Source organism: Coprinopsis cinerea (genome assembly GCF_000182895.1).
Source record: "Coprinopsis cinerea okayama7#130 chromosome 5 map unlocalized cont3.5, whole genome shotgun sequence".
Lineage (NCBI taxonomy): Eukaryota > Fungi > Basidiomycota > Agaricomycetes > Agaricales > Psathyrellaceae > Coprinopsis > Coprinopsis cinerea.
The window spans coordinates 3,361,073-3,387,680 of NW_003307540.1; the positions used below are offsets into that span (position 1 = coordinate 3,361,073).

Sequence of the window (26,608 nt, forward strand, 5' to 3'; positions counted from 1 at the left end):
TGTGTGGACGATGGGGTGGAATGAGAAAATAAGGTTTGGCTTATTAATTGGATCAGTGTGATCGCACGAACACCTGCCCTAAAGCAACTTAATTAGGCGCGCGTGGACAAACATTTCATGATATCTTTAAAAGCAAACGTTCAGTCCATATTTCCATCCATAAATATGATATACATGAAAGTTTACATTATTAGTCTTCATCTTCATTATCAGACTCGTCGTAAAGATCATCGGTGTACCCTGTAATCTCCCCATCCTCCAATCCCGACTTCTCGACTGGGAACCACAAATCGTCTCGCTCCCCCGGATGCGCTGGCATGGGTTGCATAGAGATGAGCGAAATGATGGAGGAGATAGGGATAATCCGTAGGGAGTGAGGCCCATGATAGGAGCAGGCATACAGAGTGTTCTTTGACTGTTCCAAAAGTTCGTGGTTTGGTTCAGAATAAAGGGAGACGACAGCCTTTGCAGTGGAAAGATTCTTCTCATCTGCAAGGAAGTAAAATTGCACCTCCGCAAATCGTTTGCTGTTGTCAATGCGAATCTAACACTGAGTCAGAAAAGTTCAATGAAAGACAGGACCAAACTCACAATCGCATTTCGTGAAATCCGAGTATTTTCCCTTTTAGACTTGCGCTCGGAGTAAAGACTTCTGACCTTGTGGCCTTGCGGAATCCATAGCTTTCCCCAAATACGCAGAGTGTCGCTCCCATACTCATCCCTCAGTAAAGCGCCCACGGCCCCTGCTAGAACATCAACAGTCCTTGAGCGTGGAGGTAAGAGAATGTAACCATTCCCAATATTGGAAGCCCCTCGTGGGAGAGGTTTAGGAGGGTCGAGCTCGGGATAGATCACCTTCAACGCGTTCTGTTGTGCCTGCCTCTCCGCTATCCTTGCCAGGTTAGCAAAGGGGTCTGCGCTCTGGCGAATCTCTCCTCCCAGATACCCAATAGCACGTTCGGTAGTGAATTGGGTGTAGTACGTCCCGGGACCGACACGCATGGTCTCAGAGACAGTGTGGAGAAGGGTATGGATCCACGGACGGCAGAAGTGGAGGCGGTCGACACGGCGTTGGTAGTAAAGGAGTTCGTAGCCCTTGACAAATTGGACAAAGTGATGGTGAGCTTCGAATAGCTGTTTGGCAGTGATACTCCTTCCCGTAATTATTCGAACGCCGCGCACTAGGGAACAGAAATTCGACCAATAGTCCGCTGGGAGGATGGTTCTGAAGAATGCGGGGCCAAGGCCAAAGATATAGAGATAGTATTCAGTGGCTTTGTACCCACTGTTGATCTTCTCTGCAGGGTTCCGTGGTGGGCGATGGAATAGAGTTGGAAAGTATTTTGTTGCCGCTGCAACCAATTTCCCGTGTTGGATCCAGGTGTCGTCAACCAGACATCGCCATGGCCAAGTGGAGGGATGATCCGTTTTGTCGTGTGAGAGTGTACCGCGCCATAATGGGATCAGAAGCTCACCACAGTTGATGAAAAGGAGGTGCATGAGATCGACAGAAAAGCATCTGGGAATAGGAAGGAGGTATTTGAGGCCCGAAAGAATGGAGGGCTTGCTGATGCCGGTTTTGAGTCGTGCTTCCTCGAAGGCGGTTTGTGTATGAGTTTGCGTGACTAGTTGTAGGTTCTGTTTATAGATTTCGGGAGTTGGAGTGTCGAGTGTTGCAACGTTGACGTCGGGATGCTGGCAGGTCGCCACGGTATAGTTGTTTGGGAGGCTGTGAGCAGCGTAGTAGTGGCCAGCATTGGGTTTATGCCTCCCTTTCATCGGGCAGCCAATGCGGCACCCATTTGCCCCGTGGTGTCCCACCCTTCCATCGATCTCAGTCAACGCTACAGCATCGGCGGTCCCTAGATATAAGAAAATGCGTGACTGGGTGATAGCCTTCTTTTGCGCGTTGTAAGCTCTCATTCCATTGCCGTCATTCATACGCTGGAGTGCTGAGAGATGGTGGAAGCCGCGGTACATGAAGGAATCGATGTTCTTGGGCTTCTTGGGTCCAGGAACGACGAGTGCTGGGAGGACGTACTTGCGTTTGAAGCGGACCTTGGGGTCGTAATTCTGCACTACCCACACCGCTATCCACGTGTCCGATTCCTTTTTCTGGTACAGCTGGGCACCATCAATGGAAAACCCAACAAGAATGTCGTCCTCGGTCAGCTTCTCCTTCTTGTAGAGGTCAATATAGTCCTGGCTGCAAAAAATATCGTCGTAGACGTCCTTCAGCTTGTCTTCCTCTGTTCGGTTACTAGAGAGACGCGCTAGAACTTGCAGTGTCTTTGAGTGGCGGTATTGCAGGAGTTTTGAACCAAGCTCAGACCGAATGACGGCCTGGAGCTGTGGTCCGAGTGGTAGCGTAGTGGCCTTTCGACGAGGAATGGGTCGGTTCTTGTCATCGAGCTTTGTGCGTGACTCACCGCATGTCGGGCAAGTAGTATGATCCTTGAAAGGACCAACAAAGGCGAGACACGAATTGATGCACATGTCGTCCTCGATCGCAGCAACCCCTGTCACCATCTCGACGTGCTGGCGGGCAAGATACAGGGACTTCAAGGGAGTATTGGGATAGCGGCGGTTATGAGCAGAAGCAACTCCATTGTACACACTTTCTGACGCGCTACTCGTTGCAAGGTACACGTCAAGTTGAAATCGTTCATCTTCATTTGTCAGTTGAGACTGAAACTGGGGGTCATCTTCATCGACACCGTTATCAGGTAGTTGGGGGTTCGTCAATGCATCGATAACATGATCAGGAAGACCACTGCCTTCCAATGTTGCGCCACGGATGTCACGAATAAATTGGTTGACGATTTCGATGTGGTCGATGCGTGATGGTGGGATTTCTGCCTCCTCAGGAAGTTCACCACAAAATGGGAGGGGTGGCTGAACTGGTTCCAGAACAGGAGTGTCATCGCCATCATTAGATGCAGGATTGACACTCACTGCCCCCTCTTCGTGCTCCCTTTGCTCTCGCATCCACGCATCAGGGTTGTGAATCTCTTGGGGCTGTTTGGATGACGAAGAGGAGGACGACGAAGATGTGGAAGATGATGAAATTCTATCTTCGTCATCATTGCGGACTGAGGGGACATCGTGGAGGTGGGGTGGGGAGCCCATCTGCGAGGCAGTAGGAGACACGTCGATCTCAGGCGAGTCTCCTCGGAGGAAGGGATGCCCCAGCAAAGGTTGTTCGTGAGGTTCAGGGCTTTCCTATATAGAAGTGTTAGTTCATGTATACTTCAATCTCGCATGCTATACGCACTGTTCTAGGACGCTTTTGCATTCGCTCATCTCCGTTATCCTCATCGTCTTCAGGCTCCTCAGCTTCGTTGTCCTCTGAGTCAGAATAATCATTATCACTCGAATGGGACTGTCCGAGACTTCGAGGATATCAGTTTTAGTGCGTCACATTATGGTGGACATAAATACGTACCTTGAACTGCCCTCTCCTTGACTTTTCATAAAGGAAGAGAGGTCCTGGATGGGTGCTCGAGATGTGGCATCTTCAAGCATATGTGCCTTTTGAACACTCTTCAACTGATACTTTCCACGGCAATTGTGGGAGGTACAGTAGCACGGTGTTTTACGGGGCATAGTAAATGGAGTATATTGCCGTGTGGGTAGTAGACAGTAGATGGCCAGAAGCTCGAGCTCCGAGACTCGAAGGGATACCGAGTACCCAAACGACTCGGTCACCAGTTTATATAGGTGTAGCGTGGCCTACTGTGGACGGAAATAGGAGATAAGGCTAGTAGATGTAAGACGAGAGACGTACCAATCCAGTCTCAAGCGTTGTATCTCAACTGATTAGTACCAGTTGAGATGAGGGAGTTTGAGGAGAGGTGTACTAAACTGACCTCAAGCGAAGTATCCATCTGCTATTGAAAATGATGAACATTCCACAGAAACGGGTAGATTAGTACCCATTACAAAGGGGGAATTGAGAATGTTACACATACAATGGCAAACGGCATAGCGAACGAGATAGCTGGCAGTGGCTTCACCCCCAAATATCTGGAATTGGTTTTGAGGCTCTATGAAGTGACGAGAGGGGTTAGATGAGTAACACGTAGCTGACGATACCAGCCCAGAGACGTACCAAAGTGATATCCAACGGACAGTTGGCGGAATCCAGATGAGCGAGTCAGGGGTGTTGAACTTGTTCTGGCATGGGCGCGCAACTTGGTGGCTGTACTTGATGCCATCAACTTCGCCTCAATCCAAGATTGCGCGACATCTTTGGGGTCAGCTCTTCTTTTCTTCGGGCTACAATACCTCTTTCATTGATGGTGTCTGAAAAAGACGCTGGTACAGCCTCGAAGACAATCTCCAGCAGTGACACAGACGAAGTCTCTGATGGCTGGTGTGACCGGGTTATCGACAGGATGAAGCGCTCGGAAGAAATAAGCGCCGTCTACGCCACTGCATCCGGTATACCCAATGCCCCCAAAGAAGAAGATCATCTTTCCGACTATGTTGCAAAAATGAAGAACCTTCGCGCCCAACGTCGCCTCCAAGAGACTGGAAGGTATGTGCTGACGCTTGATTGGATGAAGAACAAAAATAAAGTTGCTTTTACCGCCCCATTTATCAGACAAGCTGGTCGGAGAGTCAAGAAAGATCATACAGAGTCTGGAGAGAACGAAGTGAGCTGGCTCAGCGACGAAGAGCTGGTCACAAGGTACATTACTGTTTTGACTTGTCAACAGGTATTCACAGTATGCCTTACAGGGCTTTCGTCCACCCCAAGGGATGTGAGACGGATGGGTGCGCTGAGCGACGACTCACAGGAGAGGCATTGAGAGCAATGGAGAGGGTTTATCGTGGTCCGTTGAATGATGACAGCATTGTTCACGCCACGTCGGACTCAGATGCTGAAGATGTCAGGATGCTGGTGAGTGTTCTGCTCCCTATATTCGTGTTGTGAATGCTCAAAAGCTGTGTATTATTGTTAGAAAGCGCTTAATCGTGTGGCCCTTCCTCAGCACATGTTCTCGACCCCGTCGCCTTATAAAAAGCTCATGAAATTCACCGCATCAAGTAAACCGGTCCCTTTTCCACTCCGTGTCCAGCTCCATAACCTCAAAAATGGACGCTCCCACTTACAGGCGAAGAGCTTCATGGCTTTGAAGAATTGGAAGAAGGTTATACAAATAACATCAGTGACGTCCCCACACTCTTCGAGGCACACCAACGCCATTCATTGCCACAGGAAGTTGCGAGCCTACATGAAGAAGAAGGGGTGGTTGACGCGTAAATAGGTCAGTTACAAGTACGAAAGGCAACACGTCGAATGAATACATCTGGAGACAAGTTACATATACTAGAAATGAAACACCTAAGTCGGAGCTCTGCCTAGGTCTGCGTGTAGGCTGTGTCTGCTGTTCTGTAATGTGGCTTGGCCGGAATTCCCACATGCCTCAAACGCGCCTACGGTGATCATTCCGAAACCTCCAGATTTCCGAACAACTTCCCAACAACTTCCTTCCTCCTCCGTTATCCTCCGTTCTTGTCAGATTGACCTCCGATCAAGCTCAGATCGGAGGTCGTCTGAGTGCACGTTTTGACTGGGATTTAGCCTCAGCGCTCTATCCTTTTGGGGTTACTCAGCGCTTGAAGAGGAAAATGACTTGGCGAACGAATTATCCCATTGTTTAGCCGTCATTCGCTGCCCCCAGCCCTGGTCATACTTTTGTATGTTTAACGCTCCTCGATGTTCGTGAAGTTGAATTCCGCTGAGCAAACATTTTGACCCCTCAGGGGTAGGGAAGTGAAGGTCTGTGGGAGTCGTATCGTAGAACATCCCAAACATGGCATCTAGCGAGCCCGGAGGCCGACTTGCCTTTTCAGTTGTAATTAGCGAAACACATGGTCGACCGGGTTGATGCGCTTTTTCGCGGCGGGACGGTGAGATCAGCAAGGATCGATCAGAACTTGAAGGACCAAATCAGTCAAATTGCCCGAATCTTCATATCCCCCTACGCAAAAACGTGCAAATAAACGCCACGAGCCCAAGTTGGGAGCCGAGTTCGTCCTCGCCTTATTCTGAGTTGCAGTTGCCCGAAGAAGCTCGAGGAAAGCGAAGAGGGAGAAGTGGTCACGATTTTTCCAGGTCTTGGAATCGGACGTGGAAAATTGAAGGATTATCCAGGATTATCCGGAGCGCTCGTATGACAGGTCGACCTTCGGCCCCTGGCAAATCCAGTTTCCATTCCCGACCAGATTCCTTGCGAGCCTTGGATCTAGTGGCGCATGCTTGGAAAATCGGTCAGGGATCAGCCACAACGGAACGTTTAGGGGTCCCGATCGTAATGCGTGCACGCCAAGGTCATGCACATATCCACCTGGTAAAATACTTCATATAACTCGTTCCTTCTCTTCTCTCAACTACTACGACCTAATCCCCCCCACTGTCTCCCTTCCCTTCTTTTTATGCGTGTACCAGTCGCGCACTGCCTTTCATTTCCTTCGAACACTGTAATATTGCAAGATGAGTAACAACATCCCGGCCGATCTTGCTTATGAGGACATGTTATGGATCACTCAGAGGGGGTTTTATTGGCAAGGTGAGCACTTCATTCCGTTGAATTGCGGCGGTTGATTGACTTGCTTCCCATCTTCCAGTCGCGGCAACGGTCATCGCACTCTATGACCACAGTCAGTCGTTTTGATTTTTGAAGTTTTTTGAGGGAGATAGCTTACCGAAGTCGATATTCAGTCACCACGTTCGATCTTGAGGTAAGCCCCCTTTATTTTCTCCTTAGACGCGAATCTAGACTAACCGCGACAACGTAGGTCGAGTTGATTTGGGTACATCGCGCTCTCCTTTCCGTCACTCGATTTTTGTTCTCAACCAGCTACCTCCACTAGAAAAAGAAGTTGTCGATCGTTCAAGTTCTTTACTTTATCGTACGTCAGCTCCTGACTAGAGATTTGTCTCTGGGCTCACCGACTGTTTCAGAATCGGTACTCCGGCGACGCCTTGTTCATGTGCGAACTGCTCCTCCTCCACAACCGATTCGCGAAACTCACCCCTTATCTCTCTTAGTCATGGCACTACATATCAGTTATGGTTGAAGGGAGACGCATTCTACAAGGTATGAGGTTCTTCGCTTTCATAGTATCCCAATTTCCCACTCACCGCTATTCTCGTTTAGGGGTACGCCTTTCATCCTGACTCCCCGTATCGCTGAAGCCAACTTCGAAACTTCTTTCCTCGCAGGTGTATGTCGGCACAGACCGTGCAGATGTGGCTGAGTATGATTACGCTTTGGGCCATGCAAGGTGCGTTCCCCCCGCGATTGAAGTCCGTGTCACCACCCCTAAATCCACTCCCAGGAATCATCATCAACCGATTGTGGTGCATGTACCGCTATTCCAAGACGATCCTCATCCTCCTCCTCGTCACCTTCACCATCCAAGTCGCTGCAGGAATCACGATCCAGTCTCTGAACAAGACAATCAACATCGGTATGCTTCCCACACCTCTCTCTAAACGACCGCTCTGTCTCATATTTTCCGTCTAGTCGTTCCTTTGCTTCCTGGTCTCGATTCCTGCATCCCAACTGGTTTCCTTCCATGGTTCTGGGCCGTCCTCCTGTTCATCATGACCTTCGATCTCCTCATCGTCATTCTCGCCATTTTGGAAGGTATCCGGTTCTATAGGAGGTCCGCACACAGTCGCCACTTGCGTAACAAGGCCCGTGGCCCCTTGAGTGCCGTCCTCGCGCCTTGGCTAGCAGAAGGAAGCATCGTCCGAGTCCTGCTCCGAGACTCCATCCTCTTCCCCTTCATGTGAGTCTATCCTTTCCCATCTGCGCTTCAGAAGCGAGATTATTGACTCGCTCTCGTTGCGATAGCGGTCTGGCGGTTTGCTTCTTCGCGATGTTGTCCTGGCTGGAAGTCTTGCCTGTGCGTCTCCTATTCTTATGCAAACCACCCGCGTCTGCCTAACCATAATCATTTTTTCACGATAGTGGGGCTCCGTCCAAGTTACTATGGTCCTCAATGCCCTCACCGCCCCCGTCCTCGGCAGCCGACTTATCCTCAACCTGCGTGACGCCTACTACCAACCCTTCGCCGAAGAAGCTGGCGGCAAGGAAGGTCCCAGCCGCTACACCGGCGCCACCTCGACCACGGGCAAGCTCCGCACCGTCGAGTTCCCCATGTCCTATACTTCTACCGCCACCAAGACCGGACACATCTCCTATGGCACTAACGAGACTGTTAACACATAGGTTTGTTAAATCGAACGCTCCGTCCTCATGGTCGTTGTTTATCTCTTCTACTATTCTCGGACTGGGAAAGGCCAGGCTCGTTCTGTCATACCCTAATTGTTGTACTTTTGTATTTATTTGGGTAGATTCCAAAAATTCGCAATGAATTGTACTAGCCCGTTATCCTTAGTAGTCCTCCCTCCTCTTGAATCGAGCTGTTAACAGGATTCGTTACTTATATCTGAGCTAGCGAGTCCTCGTCCTCGTCCTCGTGGCGCGACGATCGTGTCAGTTGAATTGAATCCATAACGTTATCCGAGTCGGTTTATAGCTGTTTCTTTGGTGTACGTACATACATTCAGTACATCCCCTGACGTCTTCCAATTGAAAGACAATGGGCAGCCTCTGACGCAAATAATAATGATTCTCATCGTGTTTTTCATTCGCTGTTACCGGTCCCGATGACCTTCCCACGAACGATTCAGAGGGACCCGGTATACCATGGTGCCATGGAATGGTTCTGATTTGTCGGCTGGTTCTCACAAGGAACGTCGAGGAACGGTTACCATTGGTTCCACGACACTCGGTGAGAAATGGGATCCTTTGAAGCCCCACAATGTGCGGGCCCCAGTAACGCAAGCGAATCTGATCACCGGACCCGAGCCTCCTTCGCTGTGGGCGTAGTACTGTAGATGCCAGTGGGACTGGCTTGAACAAGGACGACGACCCAAGTAGCGCGTTGTTCATCGGGAGGTATGTAGGACCAGAAACCGGGCGTAAGGACAGCACCGCAAGAATTCCGAGGAGAAGCATGCCAGCGTGGAGAAAGAGCGAGGGAACGCCTCGCACTCCTCATCCCCCTCCCTCCTAGGCCTAAGCCGTGGAAATCGGACATCAGCATCAACCTCTACAGCCCTCGGGCGATCCTCGTACTTGAATAAGACGGTCATCGGCCTGCCTTTAGCTGGACTTCCCATCGGCTCCGAAACACCCCCAAGGCACTGGCAGCCCATCGTCTTTCATCGCCACCAACAGCCACCCCAGCCACCAACCACCAACCATCGAAGGTCGGTAAGTACATGCAGATCATCAGCCAAATGGCTACCCCGCATCAGAGTGTGGCCATGTAGCCCACTTTCTCAGGCCTTAAGGACCTGTGACGATTTTCTGTGCCTGTAACTCAGACAGTTCCCCATATGGTGCCAAGTGAGCGCGCCTCACTGTGAAATCCGACCGTCGCGGTTGGCGACCATTGGCCATGGGCCCCGTGGAATCGTGCCGCTTAGGCGCTTAACCGTGCCAAGAAGTTGCCCGACATCTCGCATACAACAACTTGCCTGGGGCCCGTGAAGTCGATCAAGCTTCAATCAGCCAGGAGCCCACTATGGCTAGTACACATCGGGAGTCCTGCGTTCCAATTTTCAAACTCCAAGCTCGTCAATATGTCAATGCATCATGCATGACGCACACGGGCACTAATTCGCCCAAGTTCCAGGCAAAAATGGAAAGAGGTAGCAAGAATGAGTATTGAAAGATAGAAGACGGGGGGGGTTAGGAAAGGATAGAATACGAGGTATATATGTACATTGCACAAGGCGCAGAATTGGTGAAGTAGCCAGACGTCGACTCGAAATTAGCAATAGGATGGATCATGGTAGTCTCCCGTAGTCAGACTAACGATACTCACGCGTCCTTTGAAAACTGGAATGAAAACGACTGCCAGCGTAGGGTTCACCGCCCACAATAGACGTGCAATTTTGCATCGTTGGGCGGGATGTGGACGAGCGAGGAAATGGACTTGGACGGATGTCGTGGGAGGACGATGACCTGCAAACCATCAAAGCCACGAGACCAGAACATCGATCACCGCACAATCAACCACCGCCCACTCAACTACCATCACATATCGTGGTCATGATCAACAGGTCCAAATGTATGTATCATTGAAAAAAGCGTCATAACCTTGAGCAAAAGTAATCACACAACGAGTCGAAACAACGTTGAATGACGCAACGAGTCGAGACAAATGTTCAGGGATCATGAAATCAGGGAGTCGAGTCCATGTTCAATGAAGTGAAGTACTAGTACAGGAACAACAACAAACATGCAATGCAAGAAAGGGAGTGGAAAATGAAAATAAACGTGAAAAAGAAACAAAGTAGGCAGGTAAAGGGAAAAGGAAGATCGTCTACACCTAACCAAACCACAGCCTACACCTACACTCTCCCTCCATCCATCCACCACCAACCGACCACGGACGAGTGCGTAACAAGTGGTACATACATACAGGGCAGCGGAGCACAGCCGAGGCAAACGAGTAGTCACATACATACTCCAGGACACACACATACTCCAGACACACACATACTCCAGACGCACACATACTCCAATATTCAATCCAAGGTCGCAGACCAGACACGGTGACGCACAGGTCAGACATGGTGGTCGGACGTAGACTCAGCTGTGCCGCAAGCCCATCGCACCCACATCCATAACCCCATCATCGCACATTCCCCCCTCCGCGACCCAGCCCGACCGACCAGGCCGAGACCGCTTAGGTCGTACCCTTGGGCGCAGTCTTGCTGAACAACTTGGCCTTCTCAATTGCAGCGTTACCTGTAACACGGCGTGGTCAGTACCCCCATATCCGACAACAGACGCATAGCCACGACGCAACGGAGAAACCACCACGACGCAACGGAGAAACCACCACGACGCAAGGGCGAAACCACCACGACGCAACGGCGAAACCACCACAACGACGACGACGACATGACCACTCCGAAAAGAAAAAAGATCAAAGAACCAAGGATAGCAACTCACTCTCTTTAACCAACATCTTCTTATAATCAACAATCGTAATATCCTCCTTGGTAAGATTCCGAATCTTCTTATCTTTCACTTCCCAGAGCTCCTCGGCGACCTATCATCAGGGAGGGGAATGCGTCAACGTTTTGTCCATTCCAGAAGATAACCGGGGGAAGGAGCGATGGGGGGATGGGGAAGGAGCGATGGGGAGATGGGGAAGGAGCGATGGGAAGATGGGGAAGAAAGCGATGGGGAGATGGGGAAGAAACGATGGCAGGATGGGGAGATGGGGAAGAAACGATGGCAGGAAGGGGAAGAAAGCGATGGAGAAAACGGGTGAACAAACGTTCGCGAGGCAGAGGCAGGGAAGGTACGATGGCGAGAAGGGGAAGCCGGGGTTCGAGAACGAACGACGAGGGAGACACAGAAGATGATCCCCAAGTCCACAAGCCCCTCGTTCCTCCTCTTAGGGTTAGGGTTAGGCCTCGTTCCTCCTCTTCTCCTCCCCCTCCATCCACCCTCTCCCTCTCCCCCTCCCGCACCCCCCTCCGCACCATCCCTCTAAACCAAAAATAAAAACCAAAAAACTCACCTGACTAATCAACCTAAAATCATGACTAACAATCACAACTCCACCCTCAAACTCTTTAATCGCCCTCGCCAAAGCATCGATAGAGTTCATGTCCAAGTGGTTGGTAGGCTCGTCGAGCAAGAGGACGTGCGGGTGTTCCATTGAGAGTTGCGAGAAGACGACGCTGTAAGCGGAGAGAGGGTTAGTGGATGGCCGATGTGAAAGGGAAGGTACGAGGAGGAAGGGGAGAGGGGACAGGTACGACGAGGAGAAGGTGCGCCGAGCGAGCGGGATCAGTTCGACCACGTCGAACAAACTCGATCTCCCCTCCCCTTCACAACGCGAACGAAAAGGAATCTCAAAAAGAAAAACGCAAAAGAGATACTCACCGATTCCTCAACCCATCACTCAACTGCCTAATCGGACTCGTCTGATGCGCTCCACTAAGACCGAACCGTCCAAGCTGGGCTCGCCAGAACTGTAAAAAAACGCGACGTAACATCAGTACGCATTCTATCATCAAACAAAACGGTCCGCAGAACAGCGAAAGCCCGGCAAGGTAAAAAAAAGGCGGAGACATCGCCCAACGCCCCATCGCCCAACGCCAATTACTCAGGGAGAGATCCAGGCCGAACGAGAAATCTTCCCTCAGCGAGCGAGCGAGCGAGGACGAACGAGATAAAAACGAAACTCCCAAATCATCTCAACCCCCACAAACGTATAACCATCCAAACCTCCCAAACCTCCCTAACCCCTCAACCAAATAAAGAAAAATGAAAGAAAAACAAAACTCACCTGAACATCCTTATCAGGATACTTCTCACCAAACAAACTCTGGAAATACTCGATCGGACTCTGGTCATAAGGCAACTGATCAGCACTGTGCTGAGAGTACTTGGCCAACTTGAGCGAGATGTGCTTCGAGATCGTGCCTGTAGAGAACGAGGAGAAAGGGTTTCGTTAGTGTAAGGTCGGGTGGGTAAGGGTAGATGGGATAGGGTAGATGGGGTGGGATGTGGTTCGTGGGCGAAGAAATGCATGCGATGAAGAATGGCGTGGATGAAGAATTGGGTGCGATGAAGAAATACGTGGATGAGGAATGCGTGGACGAAGAATGGAATGGACGAAGAAACGCGTGGACGAAGAACGGGTTACCCACCTTCACAAGGCTGCAAAGCCCCAGTAATCAAATGAAGCAGCGTCGACTTGCCAGTGCCGTTCGCACCAAGAATGGCAATACGCGAGTCCATACTGTAAAAAACGAGCGTCAGTGAAGAGTTCAATCGAGCATCCAGTAAGGAGAGAGCAGTAATGCGCGAACAGACGAGAGCAGTAACATGCGGACAGACGAGAGCAGTAACATGCGGAGACAGACGAGAGCAGCAACGTCCAGGGATACGAATCGACCAGGATGGAGACCGGTGGCAGCCAGAACAACCAAGTCGAGAGACAAGCCACGTCCGACCCTACGCCAACCTCCCAAAGCTGACCGCAGGCCCAACCCCGACCTCTACATCCCCATCCCAGCCCGACCACACTGCGAAAATCGACACCACGATCATACCAAGCCCCAACGCGATTCGACCAAACCACAGCACGATCCAACCCAGTCGCCAGCACGATCCAACCCGATCCCCAGCACGATTCAAACACAAGGCCCAGCGCGATCCAACCCCTGCCCCAGCGCAATCCAACCCCACGCCCAAACAAAAGACATCCAAAAAGACAACAAAAATCAAAAAAGAAAACAAATACGCACTCGATACCAAAACTCAACCCCTGATACAAATAATCTTCCTTCTTGCCCGAATACGAAAACGCAACACCATCAAAGGCGATGATGGGAGGCGGGAGACGCGTCACGTCTTCAAAGTTGAATCTGTAAGGGTTCGAGAGAGATATCAGTAAATCGTTGTCCTCGACTTGGGTATAGTAGCCGGTGTAGAGTAGTCGTCAATAGTCGACAAGAATACACCGGGAACCAAGAAACACGATACGCACCGCAAAGGCTTGGGCGTCTCCACCTTCTCAACCAAACCAGCCGCCTCCATCTTATCGATAATCTTCTGCTTCGACTTGGCCTGTCGCACAAGGTTGGCATAGGTACCCGCCGACGCAATGAACCTATCCCACAACCCATCAGCATACATCCCAACTCAAGAACGAAATAAAGAAAAAAGCAAAGAAAAAAGCAACGATAGAAGGAGAGGGAAAGGGACGCACTTTTTGATATGAGCAATCTCCTCCTGCTGTTTATGATACGCCTTCATCTGATTCGTCTCATTCTCCGCCTTGGTCTTGACATACGTCGAATAATTGCCATGATAATACACCAACTTCTTCTTATGCGTCAAATCCATAATATGCGTGCACACGCTATCCATGAAATCCTGCGAATGACTCGTAATAACCAGAATATGATTATACGTCGACAAATACGCTTCAAGCCACACGACGGCGCCCAAATCCAAGTGGTTCGTGGGCTCGTCGAGGAGGAGCAGGTGAGGTTTGACGAATAGGGCCCGGGCGAGGGCGACGCGCATGCGCCAGCCGCCGGACATGTCTTTTGTCGGCCGGCGCATCATCTCCTGCGAGAAGCCGAGACCGTGGAGGATGGACATGGCTTTGGCCTCGAAGGTGCTGGGGTCCATCTCCTCGAGCTGCTCGTACGCGGCCTCGAGCGCGAGCTCGTCAACGTCCTCTTGGATGGACAGCTCCTCGATGTATGTCTCGAGCTTGGCGACCTTTTCGCGGGCGGAGGCGATGATAAAGTCGACGGCGTTGATGTCGGAGGGGTCGGCCTCGCCGCTCACCATGTAGATATCGATGTGGTCGGGGATTTCGATGTCGCGTTCGGCAATCGAGGTGAGGAATGTGGACTGTCGGGCGATGTTAGCCGGGAAGGTATATCGAGGAGTGGGATACACACCTTGCCAGATCCGTTATCACCCAGCAAACCGTATCTGTTTCCATAGTTGAGCGACACCTCGGCGCCCTCGATGAGGAGCCTGCCGTGGAACGAGAGCGTATACGAATCGATCTTGATATCGCGGCCTTTGGGGTCTGACACCAGCACACCAGCCGCGCTCCTGCAAAAGAAAAAATATAACGATCCAATCAGCGTCCATTGAGCAGGCAAATCAATCGATCGAGGACGACGCACCTGTCAGTAGCAATGTTCAGCCTGGCCATGCTCATCAGGTCCTCCTGGCTGCCCGCCCCACTCTGGCTCGTCAAGGGCGTAGAGTACCCGTTGCTCCCCGCGGGCGTCGACGTGCCCGTGCCAGTCACCGAGGACGTGGCATCGCTCGATCCCGCCTTGCCTTTGGCCTTGGCGTTCGCTTTGGCGGCTTTTTCGGCGAGTCGTTTTTGTTTCGAGGCGGAGATGGGTGGCATGTTGAGTTGGGTTTTTGGGGGTGTGTTGGGTCGTAAGTGGAAAGAGACGTGTGTATCTAGTGGTTTCTATGAGGCTGGCGGGTGGTGGTGGTCCAATCAGATCAAGCCCAAAACTAACCGCATAAGACATACCGTTAACCCAAACGTCGTTCGTTACTCGTTCGTAATTCCTCTGCACCTCTCTTCAGATAGGATGATATACCTTCGGTGCCTAGATGCTGATATAGACGTCGAATCGACAAGTAGTCCCTTTTTCACCCAGTAGTGATGAGACCGTTTTTGCACAAGAGAGGATCGTGATAGGTAGCCGCGTTGACCCTTGACAATGACAGAAGAAGGAAGGGGAAAGAACAAAAATTTAGATAAGATCGCGAGGGAGGTTGGGCACAGCTTTTGGAACTCCGCAGTGATGACGTCATCGGTCAGTCCGAGTACGTCGGGGAGGGACCTTTCGACGAGTTCTAGGAGTTTGGAGCAGTGGTCCCCCTCGTTCCCGTCCTCGTTGCCAAGTCTGTTGTTTGGGGTGCGAGTGTCGTTGGAGATGTGTTTTTTTTTTTGGAGGGATGTTGAGACGTGGATATTTACCAGGAGCTAGGAGGCTCGACGAATAGGGGTCTCCCCTCCGTCCATTCGTGCAGAAGTGTCCAAGTGACATCAATCTTCGAGTAATGAGTCTGCTTTGTCGACTCGACCCTGATCTTCGTACACCCGGCTCCGAGAGGGGAGGATGAATGCATTGAGTCACGGTGAGTAGATGGGGTCTAGATCTAGACTTCCATTACAGAAAAATAATCTTCTCGTATGTAACCCACTTTCATTACAAATATGATATGAAGGGAATCCTTCGTATGGGTTCGAAAGGTTTCTAAATTCTGCTCGACGGTGCAGAGGTGTCTGAGTCTGGCCTGGGTGTGTCCAATGCTTCGAAGCCGAAACAGAAACCGACACCGACACCCTGTAGACAACTTTGCGAGTCACCGTACTGTTGTTTATGTAACGTATCCTGAGCTCACAGTACTAGTACGGCGCAAGTTCATCCAACTCAGGAAGACGTGGAGACGACGAGGTGTGAATACTCTAAGCAAGGCGAGAGTAACCACGGGGGACTATCCCAGCCTCTGAATACACGGGGAGATTCAGAGGGTTCAACAAATCCTTTATTCCAACCTTCCGTACGAAACAAAGGAACTTCTCCGTCCCTCCCAGTCGACCTAGAAAAGAACACATTACACCAACCTCAAGGCACAGACTGGGTCCTTCAAAAACCTAAGCACGCGGCCGGTCCGACGTGGGTAACAAACTACATATACAATTCCGAGCAACAGACCAACAGATATCCTTTCGGGAATCAGAATTACCAGACCGTCTCATATCAAGTATGTACCCAAGACTTTCTTACTATTGCGCAACAAGTCGGGCCTACTAGGTTAGAGTCCCAGCGGGACTGAGTAGACGAGTGAGAGTCCGTGGATGTTGTAGTATGTTGGGCGAATACCGTAGGTGTGGCTAAGTAACTTTCCTCCCATCTTACTCTACTTAAGTATTTCCCTTCATTCTTACAATAAGATACAAAAACCGATACCTCAGTAACGACTAGTAGTAGTATGCTTCTCCCTAACGATGTTTGTTCTTATTTAACTCAAATAGCTTGCCCTGATCTCCTTCCCCTGCGCTCGAAAGGTTTAGAACATTGTAGATAGTTCTGTACTTACCTGGAAAGTAACGTGTAAACAATATAAATGGATCCCACTTCTGCTCGAAGGACGATACCGCTTTTCTGACCCTAAAACTTGGACTTCCCAACTACGTAAGAATCTCGTACAGCTTCGGGCTACGACCTTTGAGTTTTGGAACTAGAACAAGACGTGCTTATCCTCGACTACTTCGTCCACACCAGTACTCAGAATCTCCCATAAATTCAGTCTGATACATTAAGACTAGTATCACAAACTGAAACTAAGTAAGGTTCTACTCTATTATTCTAAACTCTCGGCCGTCTTCACCCCGAAGACACCAAAGTTTCGACGCCTCTCAACAGTGGACTCTGGAGTGTGTGTGGAGAATATGTAGCGGTCTTTGGTGAGCCGTGAGGCGCAATGAAGACTCAGGGTGAGGCTATACGGCGAACAGACCACACGAAGAAGAAGAACATCCTACGCTGGAACTTAGCGCGCACAGAAGAGATTATACTTATATTCCGATCCATGATCCTCTAGGCACCTACGTACATACGTAGCGTACGCAGGAAAGGAGGAGCCGGCGCGAGCAGTAGTACTAGTAGGTATTTCGAATTTCGAAAAGCATAGGATAGATGGAACATCCGAGTCGTGCACTTCGTACAACGAAGAGCTGTACCATGAGGACTGCACGCCACTAAGAACTACGCACCACGAAGATAAAGAAAAAAAAAAACTGCACACCACAGCGAAGAAGAACTGTCAGCAGGGGAGGGGAACTGGTGTCCAATACCTGCGGAGCATCACCTAGAACGTCGAGATGGACTCGGACAGAATTTCGGGCCTATCACTCAGGAAGAGTCGGAATATCGAAGGCAAACCTGATACGAGGAGGGTGCATCATGATGAATGACTCAACGCGACGAGGGTCTACGTCGAATGACTCAACACGACGAGGGTCTACATCGACGCATGAACCAAAACGACGAAATTCAAAGGTGGATGGATAAATCGAGGCGAGGAGGGTAGACTGAGGTCATGATAGATGAAGACGACGAGCGGGTGTCCTTGTTATCAAACAATCTGTAGTCGAAGACGCAGGGGATGTTCTCAGGTAAGGCACGGTGGACAAAGTCACGGAGGCACCAGCTAGAGTATAATTACGAAGGTACCAGTTCCACTCGGGAGTCGGTAGTAGCTGCACGTCGGGTGAGCCCTTAAGATTATAGACGGGCGCTAACCGCTGTCCCCTTGACCTTAAGTAACTGAATGTAAGCCGCGTCTTTGGTCGCATCGAACGTTGAAACAATCTAAGCGCCCAGTAGCACCTACTAAGTATGATCATCCCCAAAATCTTATCTGATTTCCTTCCTTATCGCGACATCTGAATCTCCGCTCTATGATTCTACCACAGAAGCGCTCTCACTAAGTCAAGATCATCATGAGCCGAATGGTGCGGTTCGACGGTCCGGCAATGGTATTGGATAATGGATAGTGACAGCTGGACCTAGACCGTCCACCTCCCACCGCCGTGCAGCCCGACGAAGTGCCCAAGGACAACTTCGAACGTGAACGTGTTCTGGCATGGCTCTTATATAGCTCTTATATAGTCTTGGCGTAGGCAGACCGAGGTAAATTCGGGTCAAAGTAGGTCACAATGGCAGGCACTCGGCCAGTAGTACATACATACTTAGTCCCAATCTATGTACAAGTGGTCCTCAAAAGGAGAATGAGGAAGCGTGTAATGACATTACGGCATTATGTATGATTGCAAGGCTCGGACGGTATACCGGGAGGGTATAACTGTGGGCGCTCTCGTTTCTTTTCTTAGAACTGGACGTCCATCATCTCCCTACGTCCGGGTTCTGCGATTATCTTTCCTCCCCTCAATCCAGGTTCTGCTGAGCCCCCTCCATCGTTCAGACTCACTCTAGATTCGATCCATCCACGACTACGACTACGACTACGACACGACTACGCCCTCCCTGCTCAACACACTCTCTCAACTCCACACTTCCGCACCCCACGCGCTTCCAACCCGTCCAACTGCCCTCCCTCGATTGAAAGGGAGGAAGCTGAGCTCGAGTTGGAACTAGCAGTCGCCATATCCTACATGTAGACGAAACCAATCACCAATCCTTCAGTATGACGAGCCAAGGAACCACAGCCGTCCTCTCAAACACCACATCCACAGCGAACGCACCCTCAACAACACCGAACGCACCCTCAACAACACCGAACGCACCCTCAACAACACCGAACGTCAACGCTCTCTCATCTACTCTACCCACCCGGCGATCCAGATGGCGGCCCATGAACACCACCGTGACCTACCTCTCAAACACCCGCTTCGTTAAACTCTGCAACGCGATATGGGATGGACCTGTGTACCCTAATCAAAACTCCCCAGACCCTTCAGCTTCAACCACCAATGACACCGGCGTTCCGACCCATATCGGCGTTCTGTCTCGCGGTTTCAGACTTTACTCCATCTCGCGGGTTCAGAGTAGTAGTAGAGGGACAGGGAGGGGATGGATGTTCGGATTTTTGAGGGGGTGGTTTAGTGAGTACTCAGCCATCTGACGACTCTCTCCTGTTATCCAGGCTGGTGATAGTAACACTGACTATACCGCCTCCGCGATCGATAGAGCTGATACTAACCTTTGCGTGGATGATCGGGGTCGTGGTTATGGTGCGTCACATCTATACAACTATTTCTTTCTTTGGACATACCTATCAATATTGACCCTATCCTGGTTCCGCCTGGTCCCTCCAGCAATGGCATCGCAATCCATACTAATACCTAACTAACTAACTAACAAACCTTCCAACAGGTGTTCATCGGAATGGTCGCAGCGACCACTGGCAACGAGGCCGCAATGCGCACCGTCAGCATCGCTGCATGCGTCTGTGCGGGCGTGTGGATCCTCCTCAGCGGTGTTTTGTGGTACTGTAACGTTAACCCTATGCTTTGGTGAGTGAGAACCCTCCGTTGAGACTCAGTCCTACCATTATATACCAAGTTCGACTTTGCATCCCCGATTCCTTTCGTTAATTCCTGTCTCTTCTCGTGATCACCTATTCATCCATCATCATGATGCCGCTTCGGTATTGATCTCCCCTCCGTCCAGCCTCTACCCACTATCCACACTCATATTCCTCCCACCTGTCATCCTTTTCCTCGTCCAGGCCCCAACGAATGAGGGAGTGGGAGGCCTGCGAGACGCGTTATGGGTGCTGATTCTGTGCTCGTGGTGCGTTGCTCTTTTCACGTCGTTACCAGCCTCTCATCTTAAGTTTTCAACTCCCATTCGTATTGTCCTTTTCCGATTTGAATTCTCTCCATGGACGACAGGACGATTCCCATATTTTCCCTAATCTTCTGGCCCGCGTTCACAGCGCTCGAAGAAACGTATCTAGAGCGGAACGTGGAGTCGACTGCTGCTATGATGAAATGGGGGGATGAGGAGTGTGGGCCGAGGGCTGGGAGGAGGCGGTAGCATTGCGGCGGATTCGACATTTATATTGTCGGAGGTGATGGTACTACTTCGGTGCACTGTGAAAGGTTGACTGAATTAGACGCCCGTTTCCCATTTGCCGCTCATAGTGTACCGGGGGCGCTTGACTCATTAGCTTGGGTGACTCAAGCCGCAAGCGAGTGTTGAAATTTGAGCTCCGACCAGGAAGCCATCAACCGGCGCCCTCTTCACGGGCCGCCGCAGAGCATCCTTCTGGTCCGTCACGGTCATCATGTCGCCTCTCCTGAAATTGCCTCTGGAACTCAAACTACATATCTGTCTCTATCTAGACGCGGAAGCCATCGTTGCCATTCGCCAGGTACAGTCGCAAAACCATATCTTAACACCTCATCTTTGTAACTTATTCGGACACGTCGACAGACTTGCAAAGAGCTTTACACGCTCGAGAAATCCTTCTACGACACCATCTGGACTAACTGTGTGGACAGACTCTGTGAGGCGCACGAGCTGTTCGCTCCGACGTTCAAATGGCGTCCAATGTCTCCCAAAGGCCGAGAAGCCATTGCCAGGAGGATTGATATGATGGAGCCAATCCTCGAAAAGGCTTGGCAAGGGCCGTCTGACTCTGACCACTGCCAGGCCCCGCCGCCGAGCGATGCCGTGGACCTTCTCTCTCGGGTGGACAACCCCGACGAGGATATTAGCTTCGAATTTATCGAGCTCCTCCCTGGGGGAAGGATTTTGTTGCTCTTCAGCGCCAATTTCCTGTATGTGTGGGATCTCGCGCCCTACCTCGACCATCTCGCCACCCCTATCGAGCGGAGAGTGCTTCTGCCTTGGAACTATGCCCCCGATACGCTCGTTCTGCCCGCTTTGGGTCCGGACAAGACCTCTGTGCGGTTCATGATCACGCTGGAACCTTTTCATGGCGAGCTCCAGCCGCTTTAGTACGTCCATTTCCCCGTTCACAAGTCCTGCCTACGTCCGTGGCTGAAAATACTGATTCGACTTTCTTACTGCCCTCTTAGCGCTGGCTGGGATGTGGAGAGGCTGAGGATCTTTCAGGTTATGGAACTCTGTTTCGTCGATGATGGAGACCTTCACCTCGGCAAGATTGGGCGCACCCTCCCTGTCTTCTATCCGTTCTCTGAAATGGACGCCGACTTCGACGAAGGGTATCTCAAGGACCGCGAAGTTACGGAGGACTATGTCTTGTTTCGAATCCGGCGTAGGATACTCGCGTGGAGTTTTAAGGAGAGCACGTACGCTGTTTGGGACCTCGTTGGCAGCGGTGGCGATTCGGAGCGTATCAGATTCCAAGTGAGTTGCAATTGGTTGGATGATGGTAGCTCTGGGAATCCGGACGTAAGCTTACAGTCGTATACCCCTGCTGTAGATCTCGATGGCGGGGGACAGTGTACTGGTCTTCGAGGACGGTGAACTAACGGTATACGAGATGCCTCCATTGATCCCGGTCCCAGCGGGAGGTCAAGTCGTCGATTTTACCCAACTGGGACCGACTCCAATCGCTCGTCGGATATCGGTGCCTCTCCCCAAACACTCACTGGTCTGCGACGGCAAATGCGAAGCGTGGCGCGGCTCCGCCGGCTACCTCACACCGCCATACTACTACGTGCACCACATCGACGTCGCAAAGGCGTGCGCCAAGACAGCGTGGTACCGCGTCGATGTGGACTTCAGCTCGAGCCCGCCTGTACAGGTCACCGAGCTGGAGTGGGACGTGTCCCGCGATTTGGATGGGAAGGAGAGGATTTGGGCGTTCAACAGGCCGTTCAAGGGAAAACTCGTCGCGACGTCTGTATGGGGCTTGCCGTTGCAACCTGATGGCGAGGGTGTGATGCAGTCCTTGGGAGGACCGCAGAGTGCTTCGGTGTACATCGCGGTCACAGCGCCGTCAACATCTGAAGAGCTGAGCTCGCAGCCACCCGAATCGAAATCGCCGACAACCGTGACGAAGGGGTCCGGACTTCCAGTCCCACCGCGCGAATCAACGCTGTTTCATATGGCGGATGTGCAGGATATCGACGGAGATTGGGACCACGAGGTTAATTGTGACTTTTGTCCGCTTTCTGGGATTCTTGTGGTTACGAGTCGGCGGTATCGAGGCTCGCAGGTTCTCCCTGCGAAACGGATACAGGTGTTCGACTTTGTTCGGCCGCGGCTGCGGTAGGAGGGAGGCGCGTTTTGGCTGCATTGGCGAGTATAACTCTGTATTAATCAACTAGACGCTTGTTGTACCTGACCCTAGTCTGGGATATACACTCTGGGTTTTGGTCTTGATATCGTGGTCAGTGGTAAGCAGGTCTTCCTTCGTCTAATGGCAATCCTTCTCGCTCTCCTTTGAATAATCACGATACTTCTAATTCAGAACCGACTTCCATTCTGTAGTCGGCTTGAATCCGCGCATCGCGTGCGGCACATAAGTATGCTCGCTTCGCTCGCAACCAATCCTTCTGCTCAAGCCAGTGGATCATACACTGGCACTATTGAACGAAGTAAGCCCTAAATCATGATATCGACTGTTGATACATCAAGACTCGGGAATGCGTCGTCTGGGGATCCTCCGTGCATAGTATGCAATAAGTACACCGCCCGAGGTGGTGTGTGTGTGTGTGTGTTTCCAAGGTCCAGCAGCCTCGTGGGCACCGTAACCCCCAGGCTGACTAATAGAGAGGAACTCCCAGAACTCTCATCAGCCCAGTAAGTTGTCGGGACAAAGGGCGACTGTCGCCAGCCCGTAGGTAGTCGATGTCCATCCCAGAGTAGCCGACAACCCGAGGAGTTTTAATTCACGATTTCTCCCGTGTTTGGGTCACAAATACTCCCATATACTTCCTATTTTATAAACATTGGTTCTCGAATATATATATGCGGCAGTTTGTGTGTTACGATGCTACCTGTCCAACCGTCTTCATGAACTTGTACGCAAAGGGTGCCACTATCTCGCTGGCCTTGTCGATGCTAATGAGAATGCGCACTTGGTCGGTGCTCCTGCTCCCCACGCTTCGGATGCGTTCCATATCGTCTGGCTTCAAGACGTTCATTAGCAGCTGTCGCCTTCGTAGTGCACGAGTTGTGCGCAAATCAGCTGCTACCGATGGGAGGTGTGTGTTGGGTCCCAGCAGTGCCCAGTACCGCACCAGGCTCCAGCAGACCTTTTCTACTAGATTTTCGCCCAGCATTCCAAGACGATCGAGGGCGGTACTAAGGTTGAGGGAAATGGATGCGACGTGAGCCGGGGCAGCGACAGGTCGTCAGTCTTGCCGGGTTGGAGAACGGGTGTTGCCCCTCGGTCAGCCTGAGCTGCGGCTGTTGCTCGCCATCGTATTCGGAGGTCGAGATCCAAAAAACCCGCGTAGGCCAGGCTGACGCCCATGGGTCCCCGCCCCTTCCCGGGCCGCCTCATCCGTGCTGATGTCACCGCCCTTAGTCAATCAGTGACCAATTTTCACCGCTGCTCGACGCCCTCCTCGCAGCGTGTATCGTCAACCCAGGTCAGTATCCCCCTGCGCAGGTCGTGGTGTTTGGGCCTAACATGTCTTGGGCCTGACATGTCTCATATGTGTTTTGGTGTACTACAAGGGTGGCTCTGCCATTGTCTACGTCAAATTTTGTAATTTCTGATGCGCTCTGGGGGGTGGCTCTGCCATTGCCCATGTTGTAAAGATAACGGTCTGCGCACAATCGTGCACTCTGGGGGTTGGCTCTGCCATTGCCCGTGAAACGAACAGGGGGGTGTGAGCCTCAGTGACGACCACCAGCCGGCAAATATGGCCCCGATGATTTGGTGGTCAAGGAAGGTGTAGTGTTCACCTGCTCTGTACTGCGCCATCAGGTACGCAGCGACCACGCTCACGCTCCGGCTGATCCCCTCCACGCAGTGCACGAGCACGCGCGCGTCGGGGTTGTGCGCCAAAGCGTCCCGGATGAAGGCGGTCGTCGTCGGCAGGTGGGCGGCGAGCTCTGCGCGTGTCGTGGTATTGGTTCCGTGGTCGCTGAACAGTGGTCGTGTCGCTGGAGCGGACCTTGAAAGCGGCCATCAAGCCGTCCCGCAACCTGCCAAACGTCAAGCGGGTGCCCACAGCACAGCGGTGAGCAGCGACATAGCTTCTTCGTCTTCATCCCACCTGTAGCAGGGCGTCCGGTTGCTGCCCTGTTACCTCCATCTTCTTGTCTGTCATGGCATCATCCGAATCTCTGGAGGCGGTATGTACCCTTATCATCTTGTTCAAACCCGACCGCTAACCCCTCAATTATATTCCAGTTGAGAGATTGTAACCTCCTCGGCAGGATCCGAATCGCAGGTCTTGTCAAAGACGATCCAGCGCTAAAAGTGAAGCTTGAACGATCCCAGTCGTTCCCCCCATGTCGCGCCAACACTGGACGAGACTATCGCCCCCCTGTTCCTACGTGGAGTCCCCTGCCTCTACCTCCCAACGGTGACGAGATTGAATTGAGCCTCCACGATGAGCCCATCTCTGAAGGACGCGTTGGTGTTGTATACTCGGCGGACGTGACTACACGTTCTAATCCGGATGGTCTCGGGCCGACGTCCCTTCCTACGATTCTCTGTGTGAAGGTTATCAAACCTCGCTTCTCCAGGAGGGCGGCACGCGAAGCATGGATGCACGAGCAGCTCTCCCTGAGCGGCTGCAGTGGCACCTCCACGCCGCGGTATTTTGGCTTTTTTACAGCGCCTTTGAGTAATACCACTACAGCTACTCAAGAGTCTAGAAAGGCGCTGAACCCCGACGACATCCTGCCCTGGGTCGAGGCACGTTTTCATGACTCTGACCACGACCCTTATGTCGACTCCGACTCGGAACTTCCTCCAGACTCGCTCAACGACGACTCGCCCGAATTTCACAAATATGACGTCGGTCGTCATCGCAGGAACTCTCCCTGGTACGCCTATGAGCATGACGAAGAGAACGCGCTCCTCTCTGTCCTTCTCTTCGAGGTTTTAGGACCGCGCATGTTCGGTGAACCGGACATGAAGGATCGCGAGAAGGAATACCACGAGTGAGTGCACGATCCTCTTTGTGTTATTAAACCTCATCTTCTAACATTTTGCTCCAACAGGGAGGCCGCCGAACTGGTGATTGACATTGGGATGACTGGAGTGCGACACCACGATCTCCGCACCGCGAATGTTCTGCAGGTCCCTTCAGAAACGTTGGCCTCTCCCAACTCACGGGTTTGTCCGCGCCATGGACGAAAACATAACTGGAGGATCATCGACTTTGACTCTGCAGCGAAGTACTCCATCACGCCTGACGACATCGCCAATAACAGCAGAGACTTTCGTAGGGTTACGACATTGCCGGTGCAGGAAATCGGAAAATATTATTGGTGGGGAATTGAATTGTCGCCATGATTGATCGTCAATTGCTGCGGCCGTTCGCAGACATTTCCCCTACTCATTTACGGCCCGATTCTGCTTATTATACCTACGGATTATCAGCACTGTATCGTATTTGACCGTATTGACTTTGTATACAGTATTTCTCTGTGTTAACTCTCGTTCGAGATTACTGATTGCAAACATTCATCCCGTAAGTTCCATCCCATTGTGCTCAATCCTGCTTCCGATAACGGAGAGTCTACCAACATCCCCAGATAGCCCACTGATACCCACTCTCATCTGAAATCGAACGGGGAGGAAGCTCAACACTGTGTTGTGGGGGCCCGCAAGTTGGCGTTTGGCATGTTGCGGGACGATTTGATGGCCGTGTACAAGGTCAGCTCCTGGCAGCTTCAGGTTCACACCAAGTTCGAATACCCGGAGGATGTCTTTCCAAGCTCTGATGCTGCAATCATATCGAGGGTCCATTCAATGGTCATGGAAAAGATGGTGACTCTTTTTCCGCTGTCTTGGACACTTGTGATTGCGAGTCTGCGGTATCAAGTATCGCAGGCGCCAATCGCTCGATTAACAGATTGATGTCTTATCAACCCACAGTACGAAACGCATGGTTACATCGCTCACGACTCGATCAGACCATGTTCCCGGGGCTTTACTCCTGGCTGCGCCGCCACCGCAGGCGCAGCTAGACATATCAACATGGATGTCATGTTACGGGCAACGCGGTGTTTCTATGGGGAACTACGGTATTTAGATGATAAGGTCGTGTTGAATACACTGTGGAATGCGCCGAATCCCTTCCATTCGAAGAAGACATGTCGGTCCAGTATTCGAGGCTAACTTCAATATCCTCGCCGTCGAGCGAGTCAAGATCCAGCTCCATCTCAATCGCAAGTTCGCAAAGTTCTACTTCGACGTCGAAGACACTGGCCAAGACGATCCTATTCTGCGATGCAGTATGGCTGGGACCTACATACTACGACTTCAACCCCATGCGGAAGAACGGGAAAGAAGTGGGGAGGATTTATCAACTTGGGCGGTGGTGTTTGAGTGAGTACACTCTT

The 26,608-nt window shown here is 51.5% G+C and overlaps 9 protein-coding genes across 9 annotated transcripts; 7 read left to right on the forward strand and 2 right to left on the reverse strand.

Annotated features, from left to right (window-relative positions):
• Positions 1–190: 190 nt before the first annotated feature.
• On the reverse strand, positions 191–3,525 carry CC1G_11002 (hypothetical protein; the record flags this gene model as incomplete). Its single annotated transcript, XM_001839228.2, has 4 exons — positions 191–544; positions 592–3,222; positions 3,275–3,392; positions 3,446–3,525. The coding sequence occupies 4 exons, from the start codon at positions 3,523–3,525 to the stop codon at positions 191–193; spliced, it is 3,183 nt and encodes a 1,060-aa protein (XP_001839280.2).
• A 773-nt stretch (positions 3,526–4,298) lies between these two features.
• On the forward strand, positions 4,299–5,273 carry CC1G_11003 (hypothetical protein; the record flags this gene model as incomplete). Its single annotated transcript, XM_001839229.2, has 4 exons — positions 4,299–4,540; positions 4,607–4,693; positions 4,744–4,906; positions 4,968–5,273. The coding sequence occupies 4 exons, from the start codon at positions 4,299–4,301 to the stop codon at positions 5,271–5,273; spliced, it is 798 nt and encodes a 265-aa protein (XP_001839281.2).
• Positions 5,274–6,502: 1,229 nt separating this feature from the next.
• On the forward strand, positions 6,503–7,205 carry CC1G_11004 (hypothetical protein; the record flags this gene model as incomplete). The annotated part of the gene is made up of 8 exons (XM_001839230.1): positions 6,503–6,578; positions 6,637–6,669; positions 6,731–6,750; positions 6,808–6,822; positions 6,883–6,921; positions 6,974–7,002; positions 7,061–7,109; positions 7,170–7,205. 8 exons carry the CDS (start codon positions 6,503–6,505, stop codon positions 7,203–7,205), a joined length of 297 nt encoding a protein of 98 aa, XP_001839282.1.
• Positions 7,206–7,238: 33 nt separating this feature from the next.
• On the forward strand, positions 7,239–8,249 carry CC1G_11005 (hypothetical protein; the record flags this gene model as incomplete). The annotated part of the gene is made up of 5 exons (XM_001839231.1): positions 7,239–7,296; positions 7,351–7,482; positions 7,539–7,806; positions 7,872–7,923; positions 7,989–8,249. 5 exons carry the CDS (start codon positions 7,239–7,241, stop codon positions 8,247–8,249), a joined length of 771 nt encoding a protein of 256 aa, XP_001839283.1.
• A 480-nt stretch (positions 8,250–8,729) lies between these two features.
• Positions 8,730–10,390, forward strand: CC1G_14739 (hypothetical protein; the record flags this gene model as incomplete). Its single annotated transcript, XM_002911264.1, has 5 exons — positions 8,730–8,902; positions 9,193–9,299; positions 9,533–9,739; positions 9,976–10,161; positions 10,314–10,390. 5 exons carry the CDS (start codon positions 8,730–8,732, stop codon positions 10,388–10,390), a joined length of 750 nt encoding a protein of 249 aa, XP_002911310.1.
• Positions 10,391–11,174: 784 nt separating this feature from the next.
• CC1G_11006 (ATP-binding cassette) lies at positions 11,175–15,003 on the reverse strand (the record flags this gene model as incomplete). Its single annotated transcript, XM_001839232.2, has 13 exons — positions 11,175–11,597; positions 11,629–11,791; positions 11,997–12,085; positions 12,283–12,354; positions 12,403–12,539; positions 12,767–12,858; positions 12,933–13,115; positions 13,172–13,282; positions 13,367–13,486; positions 13,609–13,731; positions 13,831–14,486; positions 14,537–14,696; positions 14,771–15,003. The coding sequence occupies 13 exons, from the start codon at positions 15,001–15,003 to the stop codon at positions 11,175–11,177; spliced, it is 2,562 nt and encodes an 853-aa protein (XP_001839284.2).
• Positions 15,004–18,824: 3,821 nt separating this feature from the next.
• CC1G_11007 (hypothetical protein) lies at positions 18,825–19,920 on the forward strand (the record flags this gene model as incomplete). The annotated part of the gene is made up of 4 exons (XM_001839233.2): positions 18,825–19,242; positions 19,295–19,371; positions 19,514–19,653; positions 19,869–19,920. 4 exons carry the CDS (start codon positions 18,825–18,827, stop codon positions 19,918–19,920), a joined length of 687 nt encoding a protein of 228 aa, XP_001839285.2.
• Positions 19,921–20,429: 509 nt separating this feature from the next.
• CC1G_11008 (hypothetical protein) lies at positions 20,430–22,349 on the forward strand (the record flags this gene model as incomplete). Its single annotated transcript, XM_001839234.1, has 4 exons — positions 20,430–20,516; positions 20,579–21,105; positions 21,187–21,478; positions 21,555–22,349. 4 exons carry the CDS (start codon positions 20,430–20,432, stop codon positions 22,347–22,349), a joined length of 1,701 nt encoding a protein of 566 aa, XP_001839286.1.
• Positions 22,350–24,358: 2,009 nt separating this feature from the next.
• Positions 24,359–25,556, forward strand: CC1G_11009 (protein kinase subdomain-containing protein PKL/ccin3; the record flags this gene model as incomplete). The annotated part of the gene is made up of 3 exons (XM_001839235.1): positions 24,359–24,385; positions 24,444–25,201; positions 25,262–25,556. 3 exons carry the CDS (start codon positions 24,359–24,361, stop codon positions 25,554–25,556), a joined length of 1,080 nt encoding a protein of 359 aa, XP_001839287.1.
• Positions 25,557–26,608: the final 1,052 nt, after the last annotated feature.